The 12,453-nt window shown below is 42.1% G+C and overlaps 1 protein-coding gene across 4 annotated transcripts in view; it reads right to left on the bottom strand.

Moving 5' to 3' along the window:
* The window catches only part of LOC124798034 (villin-1), a 370,930-nt gene that overhangs the window by 68,477 nt on the left and 290,000 nt on the right, over positions 1–12,453 (bottom strand). For all 4 annotated transcript variants that reach the window (XM_047261251.1, XM_047261254.1, XM_047261253.1 and 1 more), the window contains one exon: positions 5,165–5,390. In XM_047261251.1, coding sequence (XP_047117207.1) covers positions 5,165–5,390 — 226 coding nt within the window. The remainder of the gene's footprint in view (positions 1–5,164; positions 5,391–12,453) is intronic.

Below are 12,453 nucleotides of genomic sequence, written 5' to 3'. Positions count from 1 at the left end.
GTCACAAATGCATTCACACAATCCTTTCCAAAAAGTGCTTGGTGTGTTTTAAGAAAAACAGAAGTACTTTTTGTTTGATATGTGACAGTGGATGAAACATGGATTTACCACTAGGCATCTGCAAGCAACAGCAGTCTCTGCCAGGGGTAGAAATAGGTTCTTCAGGTGCAAAGTAGGCAAGGGCAATGCCATTGGTGGGAAAGGCCATAGTGTCACTGTTTTGGGATGTGAAAGCAATCTTGCTGATTGAATATCTTAAAAAAGCTAAAACCATAATGGTGGAATACTAATCTCAACTTCTAATGACCAAGATGCAAGCATTTGCAAAAACAGACCCAGCTTAAAGAAGGAAAAAAAATCATCTTCTATCAGGAAAATGCTGCTGTCCACAAAAGTGTATTAGCAATGGGGAAACAGACATCTGCACTATGAAGTTCTGGAACATCCACCCTGTTCCCCAGAATTAGCTCCTTCGAATTTCCATCTATTCTAAAGACTGAAGAAATTCCTCGCTGGTCAGTGCTTTTCATCCAATTGAGGAAGCTATTGTGGCTGCAGACAGGTACTTTGCAGTACTTACGGAGGAATGCTACAGAGAGGGGATAGTGGCATTGGGACACCACTGGATAAATATACAGGGTGTTACAAAAAGGTACGGCCAAACTTTCAGGAAACACCCCACACACACAAAGAAAGAAAATATGTTATGTGGACATGTGTCCGGAAACGCTTACTTTCCATGTTAGAGCTCATTTTATTACTTCTCTTCAAATCACATTAATCATGGAATGGAAACACACAGCAACAGAACGTACCAGCATGACTTCAAACACTTTGTTACAGGAAATGTTCAAAATGTCCTCCGTTAGCGAGGATACATGCATCCACCCTCCGTCTCATGGAATCCCTGATGCGCTGATGCAGCCCTGGAGAATGGTGTATTGTATCACAGCCATCCACAATACGAGCATGAAGAGTCTCTACATTTGGTACTGGGGTTGCGTAGACAAGAGCTTTCAAATGCCCCCATAAATGAAAGTCAAGAGGGTTGATGTCAGGAGAGCGTGGAGGCCATGGAATTGGTCCACCTCTACCAATCCATCGGTCACCGAATCTGTTGTTGAGAAGCGTACGAACACTTCGACTGAAATGTGCGGGAGCTCCATCATGCACAAACCACATGTTGTGTCGTACTTGTAAAGGCACATGTTCTAGCAGCACAGGTAGAGTATCCCATATGAAATCATGGCGGTGAATCGAGGAAGTACAGTACATACTGACGAAACTAAAATGAGCTCTAACATGGAAATTAAGCATTTCCGGACACATGTCCACATAACATCTTTTCTTTATTTGTGTGTGAGGAATGTTTCCTGAAAGTTTGGCCGTACCTTTTTGTAACATCCTGTATATTGTTAGTAGAAGACATCAACTTCTTGGAAATTATAAATAATCATTTTCACTATCAGGCTGAGCACTTTTCAGACTGCCCTCATGGTAAATAGCATAGATAATTGATAACATCGACTGTGCATGACATCATTATACTGAAACTAACATCTAAATCATGTGGCTCAGGGCAGGAGGCTTCAAGAAGTTGATGATGATGATGATGATGTTTGGTTTGTGGGGCGCTTAACTGCACAGTTATCAGTGCCCGAACAAATTCCCCATCATGAGGACAACACAAACACCCAGTCATCTCAAGGCAGGTGAAAGTCCCTGAACCAGAGAGGAATCGAACCCAGGACCCCGTGCTTGGGCAACGAGATCGCGACCACGAGACCATGAGCTGCAGACTCAAGAAGTTGAGTTTCTGTGATTGTATGTGCAATCTATGTATTTGAAAGTGACTTATGAAATACAATTCAGTTTACCTTAATCGTAGTATTCTCAAGTGCAACTGCTTTATTACAATTTTGAGATATCATGCAGTGTTTGGTTGCACTGAAGGATACGTAAAAGGAAGCAGTATTTCATTCTGTTAATAATACAAAAATATTTGTGAATACATTTTTGAGATTAAGACAGTATATTAACACACTAGGGCAAAGGAATGATATCATCACCAAGCAGATGTGAATGATCATCTATTTGAGGGTACTTATTTGTGTCTAAATGTTGTAAAGTGAATGATAAACAGCATTACAGTGTATATCTACATTGTAAAAATTCTTGCAGCAATTTATAAAATATTAATTGTAATGCCTTTCTTTCTAGTGTTCAGTTTCTTAACTTGTTTTTCCCTATTCTCTAACTGGTTACAATTTTCCCAAAGTTGAAGTACAAAGGGATGTTTGGACCTTTGTGTTGAACAGTGACAATTTTAAACCAAATGACCACACAGTACTATGCAGCAAACAGTTTTCATCTGAACGTTTTGACACTTAGGCATTTGGTATCAGAAGGAAACTGAAGCCAGGTACAGTACCATCAATTTTTGATTTTCTTCCATTCTCAACACATAAAGAAAAAATGGAAAATCACCATCTCACAGAAATGTGCAAGAATCATCGTCTACTTCAAAAAATGATGTGTGAGATTCATTTTATTTGTACTCTTATTGATATGACTATAATGAAAGATGTTATGCACAAGTTTCAATTGCTTCAACATATAACTTCATTCAATGTGTACTGGATGAAGCAAGAGCCATAAAATATAAACAATTTCTTTCCCTAAAAACCAAATCTTATGGGTAGAAATGGATTTCTTATTTTTCTTTTTTTTTATATAATAATGCAATAAAGCATTTCACATTTATTGTGGAATCGTCAGAAAACTAATGCTGTCTGCCAAATTGTTATTTTGTCCTTTACACATGTGTCAGTTAAAAGACTGGCAGTGCAACAAAAACGGATATTTTCTAATGAATTGTAATTAGAACTGTAAATAGAACTGTCAATATGTTTCACCTGCCCACATGTAAAAATGGTAGCTAGCACATTAATATCAATAACTTTGAGGAAACTAGCTTAACTGTGCTACTGGATGTATAGCAGTAATACTACAATCAATTCAATTGTAAAATCAAATGCTTGACTTCATACATAAATAAGAAAAGCTGTAAACGTCAGCTTCACTTCACATGCTACTTAATGACAGAAATTTTGCTCCTTACCCAATCATGTGACTTAAATGTTGGTTTCAAATCCCAACACAGCAGACATATGGGTGTGTGTGTCATGGAGGTAAAAGTAAGGGGTGTACCCAGGAGCAGATATAGACTCAGATCACAATTTAGTGTAGTGATGAAGAGTATGTTAAACTTGAAGAGACTAGTCAGGAAGACTCACAGCAGAAAGAAGTAGGATACAGAAGTACTAAGGAATGAAGAGATACACTTTATGGTCACTGAGGCTGTAGATACTGTGGTAAGGAATAGCTCAGTAGGCAATTCAGTTAAAGGGAATGGAAACCACTAAAAAGGGAAATCACAGTAATTGGAAACATATCCATAAGTACAAAAAAGGTAACTGAAAACAAATCATGGGTAACAGGAGACATACTTCAGTTGATCAATGAAAGAAGGAAGTAGAAAAATGTTTAGAGAAATTCAGGAATACAGAAATAAACACATTTAGAAGTGATATAAATAGGAAGTGCTGCACAAGAAATGTGAAGAAATGGATTTAAAAAATGGTGGTCAGAAGGATTGACTCTGCGTATAGGAAAGTCAAAACCAACTTCGGTAAAATTAACAGCGAGGATGGTAACATTGAGAGCACAATTGGGAATTCTGTTGTTAAATGCAGAGGAGACAGTGGACAGGTTTAAAGAGTACATTGAAAGCCTCTATGAGAGGGAAGACTTGTCTAACGACCTGACAAAAGAAGAAACAGGGGTTGACATAGAAGAGAAGAGGGATCCAGTATTAGTATCAGATTTTAAAAGAGCTTTGGAAGACTTAAGATCAAATAAGACAATAGGGATGGATAATATTCCATTAGAATTTATAAATCATTGGGGGGAGTGTCAACAAAACGACAATTTACGTTGGTATGTAGAATGTATGAGACTGGCGATATACCATCTGACTTTTGGAAAAACATTATTCACAGAAATCCAAAGATTGCAAGAGCCGATAAGTGTGAGAATTATCCCACAGTCAGCTTAACAGCTCATGCATGCAACTAATATACAGAAGAATCGAAAAGAAAACTGAAGATCTGTTAGACGACGATTAGTTTGACTTTAGAAAAGGTAAAGGTACCAGAGAGGCAGTTCCGACGTTGTGGCTGATAATGGAATCAAGACTAAAGAAAAATCAAGACATGTTCATAGGATTTGTCACCCTGAAAAAGCGTTCGACAATTTCAAATAGCGCAAGATGTTCGAAATTCTGAGGAAAAAAAGGGTAAGTTTTAGAGAAAGATGGGTGGCATACAATTTGTACAAGAACCAAGAGGGAGCAATAAGAGTGGAAGACCAAGAACAAAGTGCTCAGCTTAGAAAGGATGTAAGACAGGGATCTTTTGCCCCTACTGTTCAGCCTATACATCGCAGAAACAATGTCGGAAATAAAAAAAAAGGTTGAAACGTGGAATTAAAATTCAAGGCGAAAGCATATCAGTAATAAGATTCGTTGATGACATTGCTATCTTCAGTGAAAGTGAAGGATTACACGATCTGCTGAATGGAATGAGCAATCTAATGAGTACAGAATATAGACTGAGAGTAAACTGACGAAAGATAACAGAAATGATAACAGCGAGAAGTGTGCAGATTTGCTTACTTCTTAGTACTTAATTTCATAAATACCTAGTCGGCCGGAGTGACCGTGCGGTTCTAGGTGGTACAGTCTGGAGCCGAGCGACCGCTACGGTCGCAGGTTCGAATCCTGCCTCGGGAATGGATGTGTGTGATGTCCTTAGGTTAGTTAGGTTTAAGTAGTTCTAAGTTCTGGGCGACTGATGACCTCAGAAGTTAAGTCGCATAGTGCTCAGAGCCATTTGAACCATAAATACCTCAATTAATCTTCAGTAATACGACGTGTAATGCGTAAGCCCAGCTGCAGTGTGGCATACTACACACAATTTATATCTTAAGACTCTAAGACTTATCCACAATCACTAACTCACAATATGTGAAGTGAATGGCACTTGGTAAACCAACAAAGTCATCACACTTGGGCACTGTTGGAAGAAGAAAGAATGAGACATACCCGGGCTCCCTGAAGCCTTTCTGCATGGTTGGACTTCTTGCCTGTCCACACAAAGATGGTGTCCTTGGTGTCGAGGATGAAGACGTCGCCGCTGTTGAAGTGCTCCCAGCTGATGGATGGCATTTGCGTGACTGTGGGTAGCCGCCGTCCCTTGATGCGGAACAGTCGCGGCTCGAAATCGTCCGTCACCTCCTTCAGCCCGGACGCCACACCACCCTTCAGCACTCTGTCACAACACAGACGTTGTCGAGTGCTATTAATAGTTCCATAGATTTCGTGTTTGTTTTGAATACAGTCAGAGAGAGTCCCTTTAGTCAACCATAGTGCCAGTAGTGCTAGTGTTTGTTTTCAATACAGTCCAGAGACAGGTAGTGCTATTTTCATTGTTTTCTACAAGAAGTGGCTAGCAACCACAGTTTAGTGAATAAACAGCCGCCTTTAGTGAATTAGCAGTCTAGTTAAAGGTTGATTAACTCTCTTCAGTAAATTGATTCCTTAGGATGGATAGGATGTGTGACTGCTGTATACGGACGCAGGAGGAGCTGGCCACTGTTCGCGAACAGCTGAGCGTGTTGATGGCCGCGGTCAGCCGCCTTCAGGCTGCTGCCTCGGAGTGTAGCGGCAGTGGGGAGTCTAGTGCGTCGCAAGGTACACCCCGGGTGTTACATGCTTCACCCACTGTCCCTGCTGTCGAGACATCTTCGCGTGTACTGGGCGCGGTTGGGCCATCCTCTCCCCAAGGGGAGTGGCGGTTTCAGCGGCGTTCGCGGCGCACGAGGCGGAGGGTCAATGTGGAGGCTGGCCGTGTGGCATCGCCCGCTCTGCCTGTGAGTGGACATGTGGCTGCTCCTTCAGCAAGGTCCGAGCAGGCACACGGGAGGAGGGGTTTATTAGTTATTGGGAGCTCCAACGTTAGGCGGGTGATGGAGCCCCTTAGGGAAATAGCGGGAAGGCCGGGAAAGAAGGCCAGTGTTCACTCTGTCTGCTTGCCGGGGGGTCTCATCCGAAATGTGGAGGAGGCCCTACCGGCGGCGATAGAGAGCACTGGGTGCACCCGACTGCAAATTGTTGCTCATGTCGGCACCAATGACTCCTGCCGTCTGGGTTCAGAGGTCATCCTCAGTTCGTACAGGCGGTTGGCGGAATTGGTGAAGGCGGAAAGCCTCGCTCGCGGGGTGAAATCAGAGCTAACTATGGAGGCGAGTGGAAGGCTTAAACCAGAGGCTCAGACGATTCTGCGGAGATCTGGGGTGCAAATTTCTCGACCTCCGCTATCGGGTGGAGAAATGTAGGGTCCCCCTGAATAGGTCAGGCGTGCACTACACGCCTGAAGCGGCTACAAGGGTAGCGGAGTACGTGTGGAGTGCACATGGGGGTTTTTTAGGTTAGAGAATCCCCTCCCTAGGCCCGACAAGACGCCTCCTGAGACGCAGCAAGGTAGGAGTAGGCAAAATGCAACAGGTAATAACAATATTAATGTGCTAATAGTAAACTGCAGGAGCGTCTACAGAAAGATCCCAGAACTGCTCTCATTAATAAACGGTCACAACGCTCATATAGTACTAGGGACAGAAAGTTGGCTGAAACCAGACGTAAATAGTAATGAAATCCTAAACTCAGATTGGAATGTATACCGCAGAGACAGGCTGGACAGTGAAGGGGGAGGCGTGTTTATAGCGATAAGAAGTGCAATAGTATCGAAGGAAATTGACGGAGATCCGAAATGTGAAATGATTTGGGTGAAGGTCACGGTTAAAGCAGGCTCAGACATGGTAATTGGATGTCTCTATAGGCCCCCTGGCTCAGCAGCTGTTGTGGCTGAGCACCTGAAGGATAATTTGGAAAATATTTCGAGTAGATTTCCCCACCATGTTATAGTTCTAGGTGGAGATTTTAATTTGCCGGATATAGACTGGGAGACTCAGACGTTCATAATGGGTGGTAGGGACAAAGAATCCAGTGAAATTTTTTTAAGTGCTTTATCTGAAAATTACCTTGAGCAGTTAAACAGAGAACCGACTCGTGGCGATAACATATTAGACCTTCTGGTGACAAACAGACCCGAACTATTTGAAAAAGTTAACGCAGAACAGGGAATCAGCGATCATAAAGCGGTTACGGCATCGATGATTTCAGCCGTAAATAGAAATATTAAAAAGGGTAGGAAGATTTTTCTGTTTAGAAAAAGTGACAAAAAGTAGATTTCAGAGTACCTGTTGGCTCAACACAAAAGTTTTGTCTCAAGTACAGATAGTTTTGAGGATCAGTGGACAAAGTTCAAAACCGTCGTACATAATGCGTTAGATGAGTATGTGCCAAGCAAGATCGTAAGAGATGGAAAAGAGCCACCGTGGTACAACAACCGAGTTAGAAAACTGCTGCGGAAGCAAAGGGAACTTCACAGCAAACATAAACATAGCCAAAGCCTTGCAGACAAACAAAAATTACGCGAAGCGAAATGTAGTGTGAGGAGGGCTATGCGAGAGGCGTTCAATGAATTCGAAAGTAAAGTTCTATGTACTGACTTGGCAGAAAATCCTAAGAAATTTTGGCCTTATGTCAAAGCGGTAGGTGGATCAAAACAAAATGTCCAGACACTCTGTGACCAAAATGGTACTGAAACAGAGGATGACAGACTAAAGGCCGAAATACTAAATGTCTTTTTCCAAAGTTGTTTCACAGAGGAAGATTGCACTGTAGTTCCTTCTCTAGATTGTCGCACAGATGACAAAATGGTAGATATCGAAATAGACGACAGAGGGATAGAGAAACAATTAAAATCGCTCAAAAGAGGAAAGGCCTCTGGACCTGATGGGATACCAGTTCAATTTTACACAGAGTACGCGAAGGAACTTGCCCCCCTTCTTGCAGCGGTGTACCGTAGGTCTCTAGAAGAGCGTAGCGTTCCAAAGGATTGGAAAAGGGCACAGGTCATCCCCGTTTTCAAGAAGGGACGTCGAGCAGATGTGCAGAACTATAGACCTATATCTCTAACATCGATCAGTTGTAGAATTTTGGAACACGTATTGTGTTCGAGTATAATGACTTTTCTGGAGACTAGAAATCTACTCTGTAGGAATCAGCATGGGTTTCGAAAAAGACAGTCATGTGAAACCCAGCTCTCGCTATTCGTCCACGAGACTCAGAGGGCCATAGACACGGGTTCACAGGTAGATGCCGTGATTCTTGACTTCCGCAAGGCGTTCGATACAGTTCCCCACAGTTGTTTAATGAACAAAGTAAGAGCATATGGACTATCAGACCAATTGTGTGATTGGATTGAGGAGTTCCTAGATAACAGGACGCAGCATGTCATTCTCAATGGAGAGAAGTCTTCCGAAGTAAGAGTGATTTCAGGTGTGCCGCAGGGGAGTGTCATAGACCCGTTGCTATTCACAATATACATAAATGACCTTGTGGATGACATCGGAGGTTCAGTGAGGCTTTTTGCAGATGATGCTGTGGTGTATCGAAAGGTTGTAACAATGGAAAATTGTACTGAAATGCAGGAGGATCTGCAGCGAATTGACGCATGGTGCAGGGAATGGCAATTGAATCTCAATGTAGACAAGTGTAATGAGCTGCGAATACACAGAAAGATAGATCCTTTATCATTTAGCTACAAAATAGCAGGTCAGCAACTGGAAGCAGTTAATACCATAAATTATCTGGGAGTACGCATTAGGAGTGATTAAAAATGGAATGATCATAAAAAGTTGATCGTCGGTAAAGCAGATGCCAGACTGAGATTCATTGGAAGAATCCTGAGGACGTGCAATCCGAAAACAAAGGAAGTAGGTTACAGTACTCTTGTTCGCCCACTGCTTGAATACTGCTCACCAGTGTGGGATCCGTACCAGATAGGGTTGATAGAAGATATAGAGAAGATCCAAGGGAGAGCAGCGCGCTTCGTTACAGGATCATTTAGTAATCGCGAAAGCGTTACGGAGATGATAGATAATCTCCAGTGGAAGACTCTGCAGGAGAGACGCTCAGTAGCTCGGTACGGGCTTTTGTCAAAGTTTCGAGAACATACCTTCACCGAAGAGTCAAGCAGTATATTGCTCCCTCCTACGTATATCTCGCGAAGAGACCATGAGGATAAAATCAGAGAGATTAGAGCCCACACAGAGGCATACCGACAATCCTTCTTTCCACGAACGATACGAGACTGGAATAGAAGGGAGAACCGATAGAGGTACTCAAGGTACCCTCCGCCACACACCGTCAGGTGGCTTGCGGAGTATGGATGTAGATGTAGATGTAGATGTACTAACTTGGTATGGTGCTAACAGTTTGGGGAAATCTGCATGAAGGTTAAATCTTATTTGCAACTAAAGCTGTCAACAGGTGTTACTCAAGGCTTGATGTCATCGAACTAACTTCAGTTAAGGTTGTATTCATCATCTCGACTAGAAGAAATGTAATTAGTGTAACTTCTTTAATATAAGGCCTCTCAAGGGTGCTTCACACACAAAGGTCATGTTTGGTGAAGTGAAAGTTACAACAGAATAAACTATGAAATGCAGGATTCATATGCTGCAACTAAAGCTAACAGTACTCATGAAAAAATAAATAAATAAAAAGTAAAATTACAAATCCCATAAAACTGGTAAGGAGTTGGACACAGAGCAAACGTGGAAAGCTGGTAGTACACTGAGGCGACAAAAGTCATGGGACATCTCCAAATATCGTGTCGGATCTACTGTTGCCGGCGTAGTGCAGCCACTCGACGTGGCATGAACTCAGCAGGTCGTTGGAAGTCCCCCGCAGAAATACTGAGCCACGCTGTCTCTACAGCCATCCATAAATGAGAAAGTTTTGCCCGAGCAGGATGTTGTGCAAGGACGGACCTAGTGATTACGTCCCACAAATGTTTGCGGGATTCATGCAGGTCGATCTGGGTGGCCAAATCATTCGCTCAAACTGTTCATGTTATCAAAAGTATACGCAAACAAGTGAGGGCTGGTGACATTGTATCTTTGTTTGGGAACATGAAGTGCATGAATGGCTGCAGATGGTCTCCAGGTAGCTGAACAGAGCCATTCCCTGTCAATGAGTAGTTCAGTTGGACCAGAGGACCCAATCTATTCCATGTAAACACAGCCCACACCATTATGGAGCCACCACCAGCATGCACAGTGCCTTCGTAACAACTTCGGTCCGTGACTTAGTGGGGTCTGCCACCACACTTGAATCCTACAATCAGCTTTTACCAGCTGAAACAGGGACTCATCTGCCACCGTTTTCCAGTCGTCTAGGGTCCAACCACTGTGGTCACAAGACCATCAGAGGTGCTGCAGGCGATGTCATGCTGTTCGCAAAGGCACTCGCTCGGTCATCTGTTACCATAGCCCATTAACGCCAAGTTTCGGCGCACTGTCTAACCGATACGTTCGTCGGACGTTCCACATTGAATTCTGCGGTTATTTCACACTGTGTTGCTTGTCTGTTAGCACCGACAACTCTACACAAACACCGCTGGTCTCGGTCGTTAAATGAATGCCGTCGGCCACCGTATTGCCTGTGGCGAGCGAGTAGTGCCTGAGATTTGGTATCCTCGGCACACTCTGAACACTGCGGATATCGGAATACTGAATTCCCTAAAAATTTCCGAAATGGAATACCGCATGCCTCTAGCTTCAGCTACCATCCGCTTTCAATGTATGTTATTCCCCGTCGTGCGGCCATATCACGCGGGAAGCCTTTTCGCATGAATCACCTGGGTACAAATGACAACTCCGCCAATGCAATACCTCGTGTAGCTGATACTACCGCCATCTGTAAATGTATATGTCGCTATCCCATGACTTTTGTCACCGCAGTGTATAATCAACTGACTGTGGCGTCAGATCATGTCATCGTTACAAATACATAAAATAACTTTTACGCCGTAAAACACAAATCTATATGACTCAGTTAGTTACGTGTTCCATAGATCATATTCAGGATAAACGTTACGAGTGGAACGTTAACTGAATAAACATAAAAACGCATTTTATTAAATGAAAAACGTATTTGTAATTGGCCTAAATTGCAATTTTTTCAGTACAAACGAAGAATTATTTCTATTCAATAATTTCTCTACGGTAAATAAAGAATTCTTAAGGACAAGCATCTTTAACTTACATTTTAAAAAACTTCCATTACTTGTCAGACATTTTATTTGAAGGGGTAGATTGTCAAGGTGTTTTATTGTTGCATATTTCACCTCTTTTCATGCCAAAGCTGGCTTCATTAAAGGGTGCTGCAGATCATTTTTCTTTTCGTGTTATATTTGTGAATATCTCTGTTACTCTCAATTTCAGATTAATTGTTGACAAATTTTGTAAGAGAGTAAATGTACTATGAGCTGTGGTTAATATTCTCAGCCATTTAAAGAGATACCTGCGAGATGTAGGTGTGTGACTCCCACGCATCTTTCTCATTATTTTCTTTTACGCAATGAATAATTTTTGGCTAAGCAAGGAGTAACCACAGATATGATCTGAGGAACCAGCGAACAGAAACAGAGAATTCGAGTGAACGTGATTTGGGACGTAATGATAGAGTTAAGGGAAGAAAAATAAATTTGTTTACTATTTCTCTCTTTTTCATTAATCCCCTCAGTTTCTGCCTTAGGAAACGAAACCAAAAACATTCATAAGAAGGAGGCTGCAGCTTTGAGGAAACTGACAGTAGTAGTTTAATATGTAAATTGCACAGTATTCAAACCATAACCTCCATTTATCAGTTACGCTGCGAAGAAGAAACACTTGATCTTTCCTTAGTCAGAGGAACCGTCCAGAGCCGAATCATAAATTTCAGAACGTCGACTCCCAGTCAAAGACTGCAAAGCATACACACTCTTTCTCTTGATAATATTAGCGCTTAATTTTTTAGTTGACACTGTGCAGCCTTAGTTTGCTTAGAATTATCGTTTAATTTCTTAGAAGCATGTCGAGAGTTTGCATGGCAGTTTGCCGGAATTGCAGCAATAATGCTTTTGTGACAATAGAACGTTTGATACTGGAGTTATGTAAGAAGAGTTTGCAGAAGATCGGCAGATTTGTGTCCCCCTGAGCGGAAGTTAGAATTTTGCACCGAGAATCCACATTCTAGTTAATTGACACGCAGTATTTCTCCCTCGCTTGCCGATTGATAAAAAACCCTGAAGAAGCCAATACTAATGCAATATTGTGCAACAGAAGATGATGGTAGGTAATATGATCGAAAAACAAACACTTATCCAGATTTGATCATTTCACGAAACACAAAACTGGAGTTATGGTACACGTAATTTACGTCAG

This window comes from Schistocerca piceifrons, chromosome 5 (assembly GCF_021461385.2).
Source record: "Schistocerca piceifrons isolate TAMUIC-IGC-003096 chromosome 5, iqSchPice1.1, whole genome shotgun sequence".
Classification (NCBI taxonomy): domain Eukaryota; kingdom Metazoa; phylum Arthropoda; class Insecta; order Orthoptera; family Acrididae; genus Schistocerca; species Schistocerca piceifrons.
The sequence above is the reverse complement of the archived record's forward strand: the minus strand, read 5'-3'. Positions and strand labels throughout refer to the sequence as shown.